This window comes from Carica papaya, chromosome 8 (assembly GCF_054855325.1).
Source record: "Carica papaya isolate Zhongbai chromosome 8, ASM5485532v1, whole genome shotgun sequence".
NCBI lineage: Eukaryota > Viridiplantae > Streptophyta > Magnoliopsida > Brassicales > Caricaceae > Carica > Carica papaya.
Window position 1 is genome coordinate 12,802,156 of NC_142316.1, and position 18,887 is coordinate 12,821,042.

At 37.7% G+C, this 18,887-nt stretch overlaps 1 protein-coding gene across 1 annotated transcript; it reads left to right on the plus strand.

Moving 5' to 3' along the window:
* The first annotated feature begins 831 nt into the window (after positions 1 to 831).
* LOC148241971 (uncharacterized) lies at positions 832 to 3,063 on the plus strand. The gene is made up of 3 exons (XM_088210335.1): positions 832 to 878; positions 947 to 1,019; positions 2,446 to 3,063. Exons 1-3 carry the CDS (start codon positions 832 to 834, stop codon positions 3,061 to 3,063), a joined length of 738 nt encoding a protein of 245 aa, XP_088066461.1.
* Positions 3,064 to 18,887: the final 15,824 nt, after the last annotated feature.

The window sequence follows — 18,887 nt, forward strand, 5'->3', positions numbered from 1 at the left end:
AAAACTTCAGGAGTAGAAGTATGTGTAAATCTAATACTATTAGATTTTGTAAGATTTGATGTAATATTAGGAATGGATTTGTTGAAAAAGTATAGAGCTATAATGGACTGTGAAGGTAAAATTGTAACCTTATGAACCTTGAAAAATAAAATAAAAGTTATGGTTATCAATTTTTTCTAATAATTGAATGAACAGGAATATGGACGCTGATCCCGCTATGTGTTCCATACCCATTGTTTACAATTTTCCTAACGTCTTTCCCATCGAAATCCCTGGTCTACCTCCCCCCTGTGAGGTAGAGTTCCTGATTGAATCATTGCCTAGAACCCAGATAATCTCAAAAATCGCGTATTGCTTAAGTCGCACTGAGCTAACAGAGCTAGAACATCAGCTTTCTTATCTTATCACCTGAAAATTCATTTGCCCTAGCCATTCTCCTTGGGGTGCTCCCGTGTTGTTCGTAAAGAAAAAAGATTGTATCCTCCGACTCTATGTCGACTATAAGGAACTCAACTGAGTGGTCATTAAAAACAAGTACCCCTTACCCTGAATCGACGATCTCTTCGATCAACTACAAGGAGCCAAGACCTTTTTAAAGATCAATCTTAGAACTGGGTACTACTTTGTAGAGTTAAAGAATAAGATATTCCAAAAACTGCCTTTTAGTGTAGATATGGTTTGTACGAGTTCATGGTAATGTCGTTTGGATTGTCTAATGCCCTAGTAGCTTTCATGGACCTAATGAACCGAATTTTTTGACACGCACTAGATCAATACATCATCATCTTTATTGATGACGTTTTGGTGTATTCTAAAAGCCACGGGGAACACATGGTGCCTTTCGTTGAAGTGTTGGAGACTCTTCGCCAAAACCAACTGTATGCGAAACTAAGTAAGTGCTCCTTTTGGTTGAATCGAGTTTCTTTTCTCATCATGTAATCTGAAGTGAAGGAGTTTCTATAGACCCGTCTAAGGTGGAATCAATGACTAGCTGGAGTCCGCCCGTCAATGTGGTCGAGGTGTGTAGTGTCCTTGGCTTGGTAGCCTATTACCGATGATTCATTGATGGATTCGCCAAGATTGCTACCCCCATGACTTGATTCATCAGAAAGGGTGTACCCTTGGTTTGGAACTATTCATGCAGTGAAAGCTTTATGGAACTAAAACGTCATCTCACCTCCGCCCCTGTGTTGATCCTCCCGGACAATGAGGGGAGATTCCAAGTTTACTATGATGCATCTCATATTGGTTTAGAGTGTGTCTTAATGTAGCATGATAGAGTAGTCGCCTTTGGATCCAGACAGCTCAAAGTTCATGAGCAGAACTACCCCACCCATGACCTAGAGCTGGCAAGCATTATCTTTACCTTGAAAATATAGTAGCATTACCTATATGGTCAAACTTTTGAAATCTACACTGACCATAAGAGTCTCAAATACATCTTTTTGCAACGGGAGTTAAACATGAGGCAAAGACGCTGGATGGATCTTCTAAAGGATTATGATTATCAGATCATTTATCATCCCAAGAGAGGGAATGTAGTTGCCGATGCTCTAAGTTGACGAGAGCCTGCTGTGTTGACCTAAACTATGGCCTCCGGTTGGAAGATGATGGATACTGTGTAATCACTCCACCTTAACTATTATGGTAAAGACACCTACCTCGCCTAGATCCAAACCTTGCTGGATCTCTTTATGAAGATCTGGGTAGCACAAGCCACAAACCCAAAACTCATCAAAAACCCGGGTAATCTCACTTCGGATGAATCTCCTGATTTTAGGATCTCTAATGATAAATTATTCAGATTCGGGCAATATACTCAAGAGCGCCCATGCTTCCAAGTTATCCATTCATCTCAAAAGTACCTAGATGTACCGAGACTTAAAACGACAATATTGGTGGCCAAGAATGAAGAAGGATATAGTTGACTACGTCTCCCGATGCCTTACTTGTAAATGGATAAAGGCAAAACATTAGAGACCCGGTGGCTTGCTACAGGGTCTTCTAATTCTCATATGGAAATGAGAGCACGTGACTATAGATTTTGTCACCAGATTGCCTAAGACCTCTTCTAGTCGAAATACCATTTGGGTCATTGTGTATAGGCTAATCAAGACTTTTCCTGCCTATTCGGACCATGGATTCTACTAGTAAGTTAGCCCGCCTATATATGGATGATATTGTTCGACTTTATGGAGTTCCCTCATCCATTGTATCTAATTGCGACCCCCAGTTCACCTCTCATTTTTGGGACAGCGTCTAAGAAGCTTTAAGGTCTTGGTTGTACTTTAACACTGGTTATCATCCCTAGACGGATGGTCAGTCTGAACGTACGATCAAGATATTAGAAGATATGTTATATGCTTATGTTCTCAACTTTGGTGATAACTAGTATGAATATCTTCCTCTTTGTGAATTCACTTATAATAACAATTATCATTTCAGAATCGGTTTGGCCCCGTACGAAGCTTTGTATGGAAGTCCTTGTCGCGCCACTTAGGACCAGACTTCATTCAGGAGAGTATAGAGAAGGTCGCGATCATTCGTAAGAATTTAAAAACTGCCCAAAGCTACCAAAAGAGCTACGCCGATAATTGTAGGCGACCCTTGAAGTTTATCGTAGGAGATCAAGTTTTCCTAAAAGTCTACCTCTACAAATGCAAGATGCGGTTAGAAAAGATAGGGAAGTTAAGCGCTCGTTATGTGAGACCTTTTTCCATTGTCGAGTGCATTGGACCTGTGGCTTACCGCCTCACCTTATCCCAAGAGTTTGCGGGTTTACATGATGTATTTCATGTCTCGGTGCTTAAGAAGTACCACCGTGATCCTTCTCATATTATTCTTCGTGATGAGGTACAAGTATTGGCCGATATGACTTATGAGGATGTTCTTGTGGAAATTCTCGGGTGGACTGATAAGGTCTTGCGTAACAAGACAATTCCCATGGTGAAGGTACGTTGGAAGCATCACACATCAGAAGAAGCAACGTGGGAGTTGGAGGATGAAATGAAGAAAAAGTATCCAAACTTATTTGAGACAAATATGGGGACCAAATTTTTTTAGGTGGGAGGCATGTAAAACCTCGTCTATCACTATGCTAAAATGATTTGAAAACTCTATTTACTTGAGTTGTTAGCCACCTTAAACTTAAATTAATTTACACTATTTAACATTTCCGAGATTTGTGATTTTGATCTATTTTTATTTTATTATTTTTATTTTTATTCTATTTTATTATTTTATTTTTATTTTATTTTAAAATATTTTAAATTATTTTATTTTATTTTAAATAGAAAAGTTGGAAAAAAAATCAGAAAAGGACGAAACGAGAGAAAACTTGCTTGCGGGAAAAATCCCGCGAGAAAGAAGTTTGCTCGCGTGGGTCATCCGCATGCTAGCACGCACGGGATGTGCGCACAGTGCGCACGCACATGCAAGGGACGTGTGTATGGCGCGCATGCACTGGACATGAGCATAGCGTGCCCCCGTACGCACGAGACGTGCGCACCAGTGCGCACGCACACACACGGTGCGTGCGCACAACGCGCACGGCCCATTCGCATGCACAACGCGAGGTTAGTACCTGCGCGTGCGTCCTGTCGTGCTAGGTGATCCACATGTCACTTCGTGCGTAGATTGGCGCTCCACACTGTGCACGCGCCGTTCATGCAGCAGGCGTGCGCAGATAAGCCCTATGCACCTAGGGCCTGCGCGCACAACGCTCAGTATCCCTTGGCCTTGCGCGTGCGACAGTAGGTCTGTGCGCCTGCAAGCTAGCCTGCAGCACGCTGATCAAGAACTACCACCTCGGGCAATGCACCGCCGCTGGTGGAGGAAAAGTTTTTCCCTCTTTCATGCCAAGAATCTTTTTCTCCTCTCTCTTCACCAGATTTTCCACTTGGTGCTAATCCAACGATTCTGAAAGTCTATAAATTTCCCTTCCTCTTCCCTTCCTCTCCATACTTCCATTTCTTTCATTTTTTAAAGGTTTAAAGAGAGAGAGAGAGAGAGAAAGAAAGGAAAACAGTGAAGAAGAAAACATCATGGTTTTGGTAAGAAATCTAGTATTACTTTTGACGTCTTAAGGAGTATTTTTAGATAAACAAATTTAATATGATTGTTATTTTTTCTGTTTTGCATGCCTTTGCATTCAAATAAGTTAAATTATTCTTATTTTCAAGCATGCTATGTGAATTACTGACACTTGATGAATTTGCATTTAATAAATGTAATATGTAGTCTATAATAATGAAAGTAAAAAAGAAAAGAAAAAGAGAAAAGTGGAATGAAGCCTGTTTGGTCTGAAGTATATCTGTATTGGCATGAATATTGCATCAAGTGTCTCGTTAGACTTTTTATCTCTAAGGGGTATCTGTTCCCCTTGCCATTCGGGGTATCTGTTTCTCTCTTCCCTATCTGGTCTGAAAAGACCTAAGAGGATCGCTCTCAGTAGATGACGGAGTGCCCTCTGACGAGAGTGGTATCACACTATCTGTAGGGGTCACTTGTGGCTAAGTAATGTTGTGACTAGAGATATTTTTTAGGACCACTATGGTTGGTACGACCGTGGTCATAGATCGTACCACGGTTTGGCCAGCCGGAAGTGGGCCTGAGAAAATTAACGTATCTATATCTGATATGGTCATTCCATTTGGGTAGTTAAAAATCTGTGTCTGCCCTCAAACATGGAAGTTTGTAACGACTTTGCGAAGCATGACACGAAATATCTATGCATTTCATGATTTATTTAATTTTTTCTATTATTTGGTATATATATATATATTTAATTTTTTGTGCTAACGAACTTTTCGATATTTAAATAAATGGTTTCCTTTTCTAATGATGAGTTTGGTAAACAAGGAAGCTAAAAGGTGAGATAAAATGATAAGATTTTAAAATCTTACGATGTTAATTTTTACTGTTTTCCTTACTGAGTATATGGAACTCACTCTTTCTATCCCCCCTAGATGAGGAAGAAAATGAGGAATCACAGACATACCTGTACTTGGAAGTCTATGAAGATCCTGTGGATCCATAAGTCTAAGTGCATGATTGTTCCCGTACTCTGATGAATTCCAGTAGTATAGTGAAAGAAATGACCCCTATGTTTTATATTTTGTTGCCACTTCTTGCCTCAGTGATGTATGTATTTGGAACATTATATATATTTGTAAGGGATTTGTTAAGGTTTGATTCCGCTGCATAAATATTATCATGCACTCGTTATTCTGAATCTGCATTTGACACTCATTTTTCTTAATTGGCACCTGGGATGTCCCATAACTTGTGGTGTCTTTTCAATTCCTTTTTATTTTTCCAGTTATCTTGGTTTACATTTAATTCATTGAGTGGGATTCAAGTAGCGAGGGCTTAATTTAGTTAATTGAGTTTCTGCATACTAAGTATAGTTGGTTAATGATCAAGGTGTTTTTGATCCTTGAGCTTCTAGTGTCATTTTGTATTAGAGTTTAGGCACTTAGTTGAGCCTATTATCTAAATTTACTTTGTATATTATTCTTGCATAATTAGAATCAATGACCTGTTATTAATTCCTTGTGTTACATCCTACTTGATCCTATCCAATTTGTTCTTTCAAGTGGAAGATCGTTTGTCAAATTAGTAAAACAAATGTTAGAAAAATAGAAATAAAGAAATCTTGATTGCACATCATAAGGCAATCCAGAAAGCATTTTGTTGCATTTGCATTTAGAGGAAGATTAACCACCTGACAGTGTGACAATAACCTTTGATATTCAAAGGAAGATCATTTAATCCACCAGTGTGCGCGACAAACCTTTGAATTGCATAAGCAAGGGAAGATTAACCACCTATAAAGGTGTTTGAAAATTGTTGCTTCTCATATTTCAATTTTAAAAGCACTGCATCATTGAGTCTGCATATACTTTTGTATAAAGAAACTTAATTATTTATAGAACGTAGCCGTCATTGGGGTAGAATAACTAGGAATAGTATTCCGGTTATACCTTATTGGATCCCTTACGCTTTAAGTCCATAAGTGTTTCTTTGTGCTTTAAGTTTCGATCCTACTATTATGCTTTTGTTTTGAGACACATCTAAATAATTAATTGTTTCTAGTTACTAAGAATTTATTTAATAGAAGCACCACAATTCCTTCTTTTGTATACATAATTCTGAGCTTCTAGAGATGAGATCCTTTTAGGATTTCTTGTTGATTCTTTAAAATGAACATGCAAGTCATGATTTAAGGAGATTCAATTCCAAATGCTCAACTTAATGGTAGACAATTGTGTGTTGACAAGTTGTGAGATAAAACATGAGTGATTGCGAGGGAGTGGCATTTTCCACTAACCTTTCTTATAGATTTTTCATAGTGAGTTTTCGTGAAGAACTCGCCTAACTACGGTACGGTATGCAAGAACTTCAATATCTCTTTGATGAATGAAAGGAATTAGTGCGAGAGGCATTAAGGAAAGAGATGGCCCAGTCATGTAATGATGTGATAGAGAAACTTCCTTGTAAAGAAGAGATTCAAGCTCCCGCGAAGGTCGAGCACCCTGTCATAGAATATGCAAAAGAATAAGAGGAAATAATCATCCAGGAAGAGTCATGTTTAGCTACTAATTCTTTTATCTTCGGTGATAGTATCTTCAGGATTTCAGAGATTACTCATGAAAAAAGATCCTACCTCAAGATAGTCAAGATTCGAGGATGAATCTTTTCGAAGAAGGGGGAGATGATGTGATCTTGGGAAGGTTCAAATTAATCTCAGAAGACAAGTTTTGTAACAAGAAAGAGTCTTGTAGTGTCTCGATTCCAGTATGTTACCTGTGAACAGGCACGAGCAAGGTATAGTCCGCAAGTAGCACGCAATGTCGTGCGTACACACTCAACAATGGTGGCCCGTGCAATACACACATGTGGCCATCGATAAAGAAGTTCCCACACCCGCAAGAGGGGAATTTTAGTCGTAGGATAGCTAAAGTTTGCCCCAACAAGGATGTCCACAAGGCTGATCCCAAACATACAAGTAATTCTAGGTATGATTTGTTTCCTAAATTGATTCATCCTAAACATAAAAGTATTAACACACCTGAACACTTTCCTAAATAGGGTCATCAACTAGGTAAGCCCAAAACAAAGCATGAGAGTGGGCTTGAGAACCAAGAAGGTACTCGTGGGCTTGAAGACTCGCCTAGGAGGAGAAAGACCAAGCCTTGACCAAAGTCAATGAAGACCCAAGGCCTCATGACCAAGGAGGGCCACCACCTAAGGAAATCACACCGAAAGGGAGCAAGTCGGGCTAAGTCATAACCTTGAAGGATCTTTTACTCGCACATGCAATCACACACTTGTGTAGGATGATCAGCTTGCATCCATGGGCAGCACACACATGTGGGGGAAGCTTGAAGTGCACAAAAAGCAATTTGCCGCATGGGAAGAGGCTAGCTTGTGTGGGATGGCCATATCGTACATGCACATAGGCCGTGCCCATGTAGGTTACGTTGCCTGCACGAGTGAGGCATGTGGGATGGGAATTTTATGCCAAGAGGGAGTCTTCTTTCTCCTTTTCCACATGTGTCTTTCATGACTAAATAATCCAAGAAGGATTCTACAACAAATTGAAGTCTGAAAGAAGATTAAAATACATGGGAAAATTCAGCCTTATCCAAGTAATAATTTATTAGTTTTAAATTATTACTTTATTATTAATCTTATCCCTTAATATATTTAATTATTATTTTAGGATTGAAATCAAGATAAGGGTAGATTTTAGGTAGAGTTTTAATTAAATTCTAGTGAAAGTCTACATAAAAGTCTCGCCATTAAGCTGTAAACAACAACTTTCAATATCAATAAAATTATTCAGTTTGCTTCTAAATTACTAATTTTGAGTAAATGTTCTTCAAGGGAGGTTGCTTCAACTAGTTTGTTGAGCCAGAAAATCGACTTATCGAGTAACCTGTAGCGTTTTTTCAATTTTTTTTTATTTTTCTAGTTACCTTAGTTTACATTCAATTTATTAAGTGGGTTCTGGTAGGGAGGGTTTAGTTAAACTAATTGAGCTTCTCCATGCTAAGTGTTGTGTATTCATGATCAATGTGTTTTTTATCCTAGAGCTCCCTGCGTCAATAGATGCTATAGTTTATCATAAAAAAGTACATGAAGTAGATATTTAAAGCATCTGAACAAAACACTAATTAAGTAATCAAATATAAGGTTGACTTATTGATTAGGCTATGTGGGGCTTTTGACATGTTTTCCCAAACAAACGTACATTTAGAACAATAATTAGGATAAAAATAACTAGACTATTTGATGTCATAATAAATGAGGGAAGCTTGTTGAGAAGTAGGGAACCCATGTGACAAGAGAAGGATGGAAACGATGATGCAATAGTGCGGTTCCAAGATAAATTAGGAAGTACATTTAAACATAAAGTGACTACGATGAAACTATCCAGAGGTAGGACCACAAAAATAGTAAGACTGGGCCCCTAAAGGAATTAAGCCAACAAAAATAGGGATATAGAAGAAGAAGAAATAAGAGGTAATTTGAGACAAGGAAGATAACGGGTCTCTTACCACACATGCGAGAAGATTGCCCGCATAAGAGAGCACACAAGATGTGCAAGAGAGTCGCAATCGTATGTAGCCAGAGTGTGCCTACACACACGCCCATATTAGTTAGATGCATGCAAGAGGGGGTGCATGTGCGAGCAGGACAATCGCACACCCCAAATGCACACATGTGCGTGCATGCCCAGGCAGCCCCGGGTTGGCTTGCACATGCACGGGAAGTCCTGCCTCACTCAAGCCAGGACTGCACATGCATAGGAAGCTTCTACATGCACCCAATGCATGTAGCCAGCAGGTGCGTGCGTCAGATGCACACAGATAGCCTATGCACAAGCCTTGAGTCTGACTTGGACTCCACTTTTTGCTTTCTAACTTTAAGACAAATTCCTAGTCAAATTCCAAGCAATTTTTAACATAAAATCTAAGGAGAATCAACCAAAAGAAGAGGAACAATTTTAATTAAGTTAAGATAGTATTATTTTAATATTTTATTTGAGTTTAGTTTACAATTCTTTTATTTAATTAATTTTAAGCAAGATTTCTAGTAAAATTAATGTTTAAGATTTCAAGTATAACTTTGTAATCTTACTACGAGTCATATTAGAAAATAAAGGTGATGTGAGAGGGTATGGGAAGGATCATTTTGACTCCAAGAACCTCAACCCAGCACATGAAATATAGAAACTTAACCGCCTAATTAACTCCTTTCTCTAATTGAATCTACAACCAAGAATATGACATACAAAAACAAGAAAAAGAAAGATGTCACGGACATACAAAATAAGTTGGTCTTAACTCTTCGGAATAAGACTTTGGAAAGCTTCCTAGCTTTAAAAAACTTAAAGAAGAAAAAATAGCACAAAGCTAATTCTAAAGAAAAGGTCAAAGCTTCAAATTTATTAATTCTCAAAGTTGTGTTTGCAAAACTTGAACTTAAGCCTTTATATAGTCTTTTATTTTGTATTTCTACTTAAAATAGATTTAAGATTCCTATCTAAACTCTAGGATTTAATTTAACTTAAAAAAAATTACTCAAATAATAAAATAATAGAACTTTATTCTAAACTTAATTTAAATACATAAAATAATTAAATATTACTTAAAATAGTACTATTCCCTGTTGTTGTTAAAGTGGACTTTACTCTTTTGCCTTACACTCCCATTTGGATTCCAACTCATCTTCATTTTTTTATTTCTTGATTCTTCAAGATTCTTGAGTTAGATTTTGTTAGAATTCTTCTAGAGGTGAAGTAGGATTCTTCAAGAGGTCTTCAAAACACAAATTTCCCCCTTGGCTGACATCATAAAGCCTCTTGTTCTTCTCCTATTATCTTTTAAGGTATTTGAGTTCAACTAGCTTTAGGAATTCTTATATATATATTTCAAGGAATCTTCTTCTTCCTTTTTTCTTATTAGAACCAAATAGCTCAATTTCCTCCTCTTCATAGGATTCAAGAACCAAATTTCCTCCTCCTCTTACGGCTAAGCTGCTCTCGACTTGATGGTGTGTGGGTTTTGTCAGCGGATGGAAAAATTGCTCTTGGTCGAGCCTTTCTGGCCTACTTTGGCCCCTTTTTTTTTGGCCTTTTTGGCCATAGGCTTAGTCCTTTTTTTTCTTCTTTGGTTGGGATTTTCAAGCTTTTCTTGGGTCGATTATTGATAGCTTGCTCCATGGGCCTTTGGTTTCTTTTCTTAGGCCCTTTAGGTCACTCCACTAGACCTTTGTGGGCTTCTTCTTAGGCCATGTGTCAGGGTGGGCCTTGAAAAGGTCCAGCCCACCTGATTTCAAGCCCACATGGTCACAAGCTTGGGCTTGGGCATGAATGGCGTGGGTCTTTTTTCCAGGTTCTCGTATAGGCAAGTCTACAGGTTCGCGACCAAGTGACCCGCTATTTCCCCCAAGATTCCCACTTATCTTGGGACTTCTCTTTTGATTGAGAATTTTAGCTATCCGATATCACGTCATCCTCCCCTCTTTAGAAAGATTCATCCTCGAATCTGAATCTTTATCCTAGAAACAACTAGGGGCATACAACAAAGCAAGAAACACATCAAAGTAATCTGGTTGGTATCTAGGACGGGTTGAGCACATCCTCATATACAGTTGTTTCAGAGTTTTTGTTCTCGGTGCCATGATGAGCTTGTTGTCTCTCAGGTTGAACCTTCAAATCGAGTCTTCTTAACAGGGACCTACAAGTTAATCTTAAGACACTGGCAAAATTCCTAAAGGATGGTTGACTTTAAAGCTCAATGTAATGCAATATGAATTATGCAACAGAATAAAAACCAAACATTTTCACATGCATCTACTAGGTGAGGTACTCTCCCTTTGACTCCACAAAGGTTTTTCAGTCACACTATTAAGTGATTACTCTTCTTTTAAATACAAAAATACAAAAAACGTACCAATTGCCTTATGGGGTGTAACTGTGATATTTTTTTATTTGTTTTATTTTGTAATTTTTTTAACTATGATAGAAACACAACTTGGATTAGACAGATAATTATGAATTCAAGTGAGATGCAACATGAATTAGCAATCAAAATAAATTAAAATATTAATTAATTCACAAGAATGCAAAAGTAATTAAACATAAATAGGTTCACTAGGAGCCTAATCTCTGATGCCACCTGACTCGAGAGGATGTGAGAATGATCATTTTAACTCTCGAAAACTCCACCCAATGCATGCAATATAGAAACCTAACTGTCTAATTAGCCCCTCCCTCTACTTCATGCTTAATTTATATTGTGAACTCCTATTTATTTGGGCGGCCTTAAGGCCATTTGAACTCTTTAAAATTTTTTCATGCTTTAATTTTCAGATAGTGAAAATCTTTTTTAAAAACTTGCAAACTATCCTAGCATCATTAGTAGGAGAAGTAGAAGTTACATAATCGACAACAACTAGGATATATTTATTCCCATAAGAACTAGGAAAGGGTCCCATGAAATCAATTCTCCACACATCAAAAATGTCATAAACAAGTATGTTATTCAAAGGTAACTCATGTTTTCTAGAAATATTACCTTTTTTTTTGCATTCATCACATGATTAAACATACATGTGGGCATCTTTAAACACATTAGGCCTATAAAAACCTGATTGAAGCACCTTTGCTGCAGTTCTCATGGCTCCAAAATGCCCTCCAGCTTCTAAGTGTGACAGAATTTTAGGATCTCTTCAATGTTTTGGTTAGGGATGCATCTCCTTATCACTTCATCTGCACATATCTTATACAAGAATGGATCCTCCTAAAAGTAATTCTTAAATCAAAAAATAATTTTTTCTTTTACTGGTAAGAAAAATCACTTGGGATAATATTAGCAGCAATGTAATTAGCAAAATCCACATACCAAGGAGAGTTAACTTACCTCAACCATGTATAGTTGTTCATCAAAAAAATTGTCATTGAATACATTTTCATGAGTTGTTTTTCCCTCTAGATTCTCCAACCGAGAGAGATGGTTTGCTGCCAAGTTTTTAACTTCCTTTTTGCCCTTGATTTCCAAATCAAATTCTTAAAGAAGTAGGATCCATCTAATCAATCTCGATTTCATATCTTGCTTAGTTAAGAGATGTCTCAATGCTGAATGATCTGTAAAAATAGTCACTTTAGATAAAATAAGATAAGGCCTAAATTTATCAAAAGTAAGCTAGTAACTCTTTTTTGGTTGTTCTATAATTTTGTTAGGTGTCTGTTAGAGTCTTGCTAGCATAATAGACATGTTGGAAGTATTTGTTCCTTCGTTTTTCGAAAATAACTCCAATTGCATAGTCACTTGCGTCACACATGATTTCGAACTGGAGATCCCAATCTGGTGCCACCATGGTGGGTGCATTGATCAATGATTTCCTTGAGAGTCTCGAATGCCTCTATGCATTGTTAGAAGAAGTGGAAGGGTGCCTATTTTGCAGAAGGTTGGTTAATGGTCGCGCTATCTTGGAGAAGTTTTTTATGAACTGCCGATAAAATCTTGCATGTTCTAAAAAACTCTTCATTGTTTTGAATGAAACTAGCAGCAACAGCTTCTCTATTGCCTCTATTTTTGCCTTGTCCATCTCAATCCCCTCGTGTGACACCTTATGGCCCAAGACTATTCCTTCCCTTACCATGAAATGACACTTCTCCCAGTTGAGTACCAAATTGGTCTCCTCACATCTCCATAATAGCTGCTCAAGATTGCTCAAACATGCATCAAATGAGGTAACAAAAATAGAAAATTCATCCATGAATACCTCCCTCCATAGTTTTTTCCACCATATTGGCAAAGATTGCCATTATGCATCTCTAAAAAATTACTGGAGCATTGCACAAGCCAAAGGACATCCTTCTATAGGTAAAAATGCCATAAGGACTCGTGAATGTTGCCTTCTCTTGATCCTCTAGTGTAATGGGAATCTAAAAGCAACCTGAGTATCCATTGATAAAATAATAGTAAACATAACCCGAAAGTTTCTCCAACATTTGATCAATGAAGGAAAGTGGAAAGTGATTTTTTCATGTAGCATCATTAAGCTTCTGGTAGTCAATGCATACTCTCTAGCCCATCATCCTTCTAGTGGGATTCAACTCGTTCTTCTTATTAGGAACTACCGTCATTCCTCCTTTCATTGGCGCCACTTGAACCGAGCTTACCCAAGTGTTTTCCAAGATTGGATAGATGATTTTAGCAACAAAAAGCTTGATCACTTCTACTTTCACACCTCTTTAATCTTAGGATTCAACCTCCTTTAGGGCTACACACAAGGCTTATGTCTATCCTCCATTAGAATTTAATAAGCGCAAAAAGAGGGGTTTATCCCTTTTATGTCAGCAATCCTCCATGTTATGGATGCTTTATGATCTCTCAATACCCTTAATAAATTCTCTTTTTTTAGGTTTGATAATTTTGAAGAAATAATCAACAGTAACTTAGAATTCTCCTCTAAGAATGCATACTCTAAGTGGAAGGGCAGTAGTTTTAACTATAACTTTGGTGGCTCCTTAGTTGCTGGTCTTTTTCTTCACTAAAGTTATGAATCTCTTCAAATCTGAAGTTCTTTGATGTATTAAACTGAGGTCTCACTTCTAGCAAAATTACTTATTCCTTGCCTTCTTCATTCTTCATGTCACTCTTTTCTCCATTCATGATACCTTGTCCCAATGTATTTTTAAAGTAATTTTTTTAAAAAAATACCTTGCACAACCGGATCAAGTGTATCAATATGAAACGAGTATCATCTAAAGTATGTGCATATTTCATGGATTCATATATATAAAGAGTAATTTCCTTGTCAAATACCTTAAGAGTCAATTTACCATCATGGACCTCAATTAAAGCTTTAGTAGTTGCAAGAAATGGTCTTCCTATGTTAAATGGTATCTCAAAGTCCTCTTTCATATTTAAGATCACAAAGTCGACTGAAAATATAAACTTATCAACCTTAATTAGCACATCTTCTATTATTCAAACTGGAATTTTGATAAACCAATCTGCTAATTATAAAGTAATCCTAGTAGCCTTAGGTTCTCCCAATCCTAACTTCTTATAAATATCATATGGCATCAAATTAATGCTAGCCCCTAAATCATATAATGTTTTTTCAATTGAAATATCACCTAAGTCACATGGAATAGATCCTTCAACTTTTGTGGCATCTTGTTTTGTAGAATAACTGAGCATTCTTCATTAAACATTGTCATAGCCACGTCTTCCCACTCCCTTTTGATGGAGAGAATCTCCTTTAATAACTTTTCATAGATAAGCATCTATTTTAAAGCATCAACTAAAGGAATATTAATATGAAGTTGTTTAAAAATATCTAAAAATTTACAAAATTTCTTATCCAATTGTTGTTGCTTCAATCTCCCCATATATGGAATGTTGGAGTGTTCTCCTCCTCGATTGGGCAGCTCCTTCTCTTGATCTCTTTCTTTATTTTCATCTTCCTCCTTATTTAGGTTGGTCTCATCTGCTTGTAGCCTCTTCCTTAGTTCCACTTTCACTAATTGTCTTCCACTCCTCAATGTTATAGCATTCACATATTTCCTTGGGTTGGTCTCTTTATTGCTTGTAAAGTTCCTTAAGCACGCTCGAAAATCAACTTTACCAATTGCCCAATTTGGTTCTGTAGACTCTTGATGGAGGCTTCATTACTTTACAGCCTAGTCTCTATTTCTATCATGAATTTGACAAGCATTGCCTCCATGTTTGGCCTTCATTCATTGGGTGGTTGAGCTGGTGGAGTAGCTTGTCTCTGATTATTTTGGTTGCCCCATGAAAAATTAGGGTGATTCCTCTATCAATGATTGTAAGTATTAGAATAAGGATTCCCTTGTTGTCTTAGAGCATTTTCAACATATTCCAATTGTTCAGCTTGTTAAGACGGACCTCCTTGTTGAACTTCAGAATTCTAAATAGCACTGCTTATGTTGTTGCCATACTCATGTTGTCTATCTTCCTTGTTAAGACCTCAATTTGTTTAGATAGAGCTATATAGTTGTCAACACTATGGAAGCCCATATTCTTTATTGATGGATGTAACACCCCAAAAAGCTTCGTGTTTAATTTGTAATATGAACCATTATTTATTCGGGCACTAAGGCCATTTAAAACTCCCTAATATTTCGTATTTTTTAAATTTTTCATATAAATATCATATTTTATTTGGTTAAATAATTCTTGAAATTAATTTTTATTTTATCGTAGGAAAATTATATTTTATTTATTATTTAAATAGATTTCAAAGAAAAACAAAGAAAAAGATGAAAAAATCCTATGAGAAGGATCCCGCCTGCGCAGGCTCCGCACATTGTGTGCGTGTGTGTGCATGCAACTGGCACAGGATGTGCGCACTATATGTACATTCCATTCGCAGGGGGCACGAAGCGCGGCCTACGCACGCATCTCATCACGCGCAGACGGGCACGATTCTGCACACCCTATACGCACTCCATCTATGCGGAAGGCCTGCGCGGTGGGATTGTGCGAATAGGCCTGTACGTGTCATCCGCGCGATAAGCCTGCGCAGTAAGCCTGCACGCATAAGCTTGCATGTGGTAGGCCTACACACAGTGCCTTACACGTTGTAGGCCTACGTGCATGGCGAGTTGGGCAGCGTGCATTGCCACAGGCAGAGTGTGCTGCCCCCTTGGACGTCATACGCTGTGCTGCCAGCTTGGGCAGCATCCTGCTATCGTATGGATTGTGTGCCTCTAGTTTTCGCATGAAATGATGTATAGATATGAGAAATATGTATTGGTATTGGCATATATAATTCATAATATATTTCGTTATGTTTTTTTATCTCTTAGAGGTTTCCATTCCTCCCCCCATCTAGTCTGAAAATACGTGAGAGGATCGCTCCCTGTAGATTTCGGCGTACCTTCTGACGAGAGTGGTGACGTGATATGATTATAGGGGTCACCTTTGGTGAAGTATAGTCGTGACCATAGCTAACATATAGGACCATTGTGGTTTGCACGGCCGTGGTCATATTTCGTGTTATAGTTTGGGAAGATGTGAATGTGTTGTTTGTTTGGCAAGATACAAATTACTTTTATAAATGAAATGAATTTGTCATTCCACATGAGTAGTTAGAAATCCGTATTGCCCTCAATAAATAGTAGTCAGAACATCTACCTCTTGAAGTCTTTAAAGATCCCGTAGATCCATAAACTTTTATGAGTGCATAACTTGTCTCGCACTCTTATGAGTCCATTTATATAATGATAGAAGTAACCCTCTTTTAATTTTATTATTTTTTATTTTGTCGCCACTTCTGCTATCAGATATATATGTAATTGGGAACTCATATATTTTGTAAGAGATTTGAAATTAATTATTCCATTGCATACATTTACTTATTATGCACTCGTAATCTATTTTTGTATCTAGCACCTTTATGCTTATTCAGCATTTTGGAACAGATATGTGTACCACACCGAAGAAGAAAGATGCCGATATACTTGATGTACCAACCAAGCCAGCTCGACCGTATACAATATAAGGGATCCTACTTTGCCTCAAACAGAAGAACAACATATGAAATTCTTTAAAAGGAAATAGCCCGTCGGTAGTTCTACAAAGGCAGAAGGAAAAGGCTTAGTCACCAGTTTCATACGAACTCACGAAGAAGGAAGGATGCCAAAAATCCTGACTTCTCTTGTTTTAGTGAGTTCCTTACAAATGGTATTAGAGTAATTATGCAGAATAATCTCTTACAACTGAGGCTGTAGCTAGAAAGCCCTTCTAAGATACTTAGGAAATATGTCACCTTTCAAAAACTAGACCACTAACTCATCTCTAACTTTTCTTTTATAGGAATAACATGAAGAAGCCCTTTTATAGAGCGTGCCGAAAGACTTGAGGCCTAGGATCATCCTACCAAGGCTGATTTTACCAAACTCTTTCGAGCCATTCAGGGTCTAACAGCAGCCGTAGGATAAAACCAAGCCAACTCTTGCCAACATCCTTCTGCCTCTGACTACCGACCAACCAAAAGGTTTATCTTCTACAACATAGCAGAGTTTAGGTGTGACATTCCAAATGCTAATTAAGGTATGTGGGTGTCAGATACAGAAATAAAATAATGAGTGCATGATAAAATTTTATGCAACGGAATAAATTAATACAAATCTCTTACAAATAGATATGAGTTCTAATTACATACATATAATTGAGGCCAGAAGTGGCTGCAAAATATAAAGTCAAAATACAAAAGAGAGTCACTTCTTTCACTATACAATTGGACTCATCAGACTGCAGGAACAATCATACACTTAAGTTTTGTGGATCCACGAGATCCTCATAAACCTCAATGGGTAGGTCAGCTGGCAGTTCCTCATTTTCTTCCTCATCTTGGGGGAAGGGGGGCATGGAAAGAGTGAGTTCCATATGTTCAGTAAGAAAAATAGTATTTAAATAACATCATAAGGTTTTAAAGGTGAATTATTCTAACATAAGTACTTACAATTTGGCTACTTTGTATACCTATATTACATTATGAAAATAATTTATTTATTAGAGAAAACAACATGTTAATAGAAGCAAAACAAGCACACATCATACTAAATAATAGAGAAAATCAAATAAATCATAAAATGCTCAGATTTACTTGTCATGCTTCGCGAAGACGTTACAACTTCCATCTTTGAAGGTAGATGCAAATTTTCGACTACCCATATAGAATGATAAGATCAGATATAGATAACAGCAATTTGCTCAAGTGCATTTTCGACTTGCCAAACCATGGTACAATCTATGACCATGGTTGTACCAACCATAGTGGTCCTATTATATATTCTATATTCATGACAGTACTTAACCAAAAGTAACCCCTAACAGATATTTGCGTCACCACTCTCGTCAAAGAGTACACTATCATCCACAAGTAGCAGTCCTCTTACGTCTTTTCAGACCAGATGGGGGGTGGGAGAAACAGATACCCCAGATGGAATTAGGGAAACAGATACCCCTCAAAGATAAAAAAGTCGAATGAGACACTTGATGCATTATGCATGTCAATACAGATACATACTTCGAACCATTCATGCTTCATTCCACATTTCTCTTTTTCTTTTTTTTGTTTATTTCGTTTTTCTAGGTAACAATACCAACTTTATATTCTTTCTTATTACATGAAAATCATCAGGTGTTTATAAATCACATAACATGCTTGAAATCAAGAACAATTCAGCTTATTAGACATACAAACACATAAGCATGCAAAACAGACAAAATCATAATTATCATATTTAATAATTTTTCTTTTATCTAAAAATATCCCTTAAGATATTTAAAGAAATACTAAATTCTTTATCGAAATTTTGATAATTTCTTCTTCACCGTTCTTCTTTTCTTTCTTTCATTCTCTCTCTAGATCACTCTCTCTCCCTTTCTCTCTCTAATTCTTGAAAAATAGAAGAATAGAAGTGTGGGGAAGAATGGGAAGGGAAGACCCTATTTATAAAAATTAGGAACCATCAGATTCACACCAAGTGGCAAAATTCGGTGAAGAAAGAGAGGAAAAAGATGCTCAGCACGAAAAAAGAGGGAGAAAAGTCCCCTCTATTGGCGACTGTGGCGCATCGCCCAAGGCAGCGGCAGTGCACTACACGAGGTGGTAGTGGCCCGCCCATCATGCTGCAGGCTAGCTTGCAAGTGCACAAGCCTCCTTACCACACGCCTAGGGGCTATTTTGCACGTGCGCAGGGCCTTGGCGCACTGAGCACCGCGCGAACAGGCCTCGGACGCACAGGGGCCTATTCTCGCAGGCCTGCTGCACAAACAACGTGCGTACAGTGTGCAGTGCCTATCTGTGCATTACCCTGCACACGCAGGGTT

What these genes read in the sequence shown, in the direction of transcription:
- LOC148241971 (XM_088210335.1), top strand. Translation starts at nt 832, where the DNA reads ATGGTGCCTTTCGTTGAAGTGTTGGAGACTCTTCGCCAAAACCAACT. An exon ending in ACTCTTCGCCAAAACCAACT is followed by an intron (nt 879 to 946) that starts GTATGCGAAACT and finishes TGTAATCTGAAG; the next exon opens with TGAAGGAGTTTCTATAGACC. An exon ending in CGCCCGTCAATGTGGTCGAG is followed by an intron (nt 1,020 to 2,445) that starts GTGTGTAGTGTC and finishes TTATCATTTCAG; the next exon opens with AATCGGTTTGGCCCCGTACG.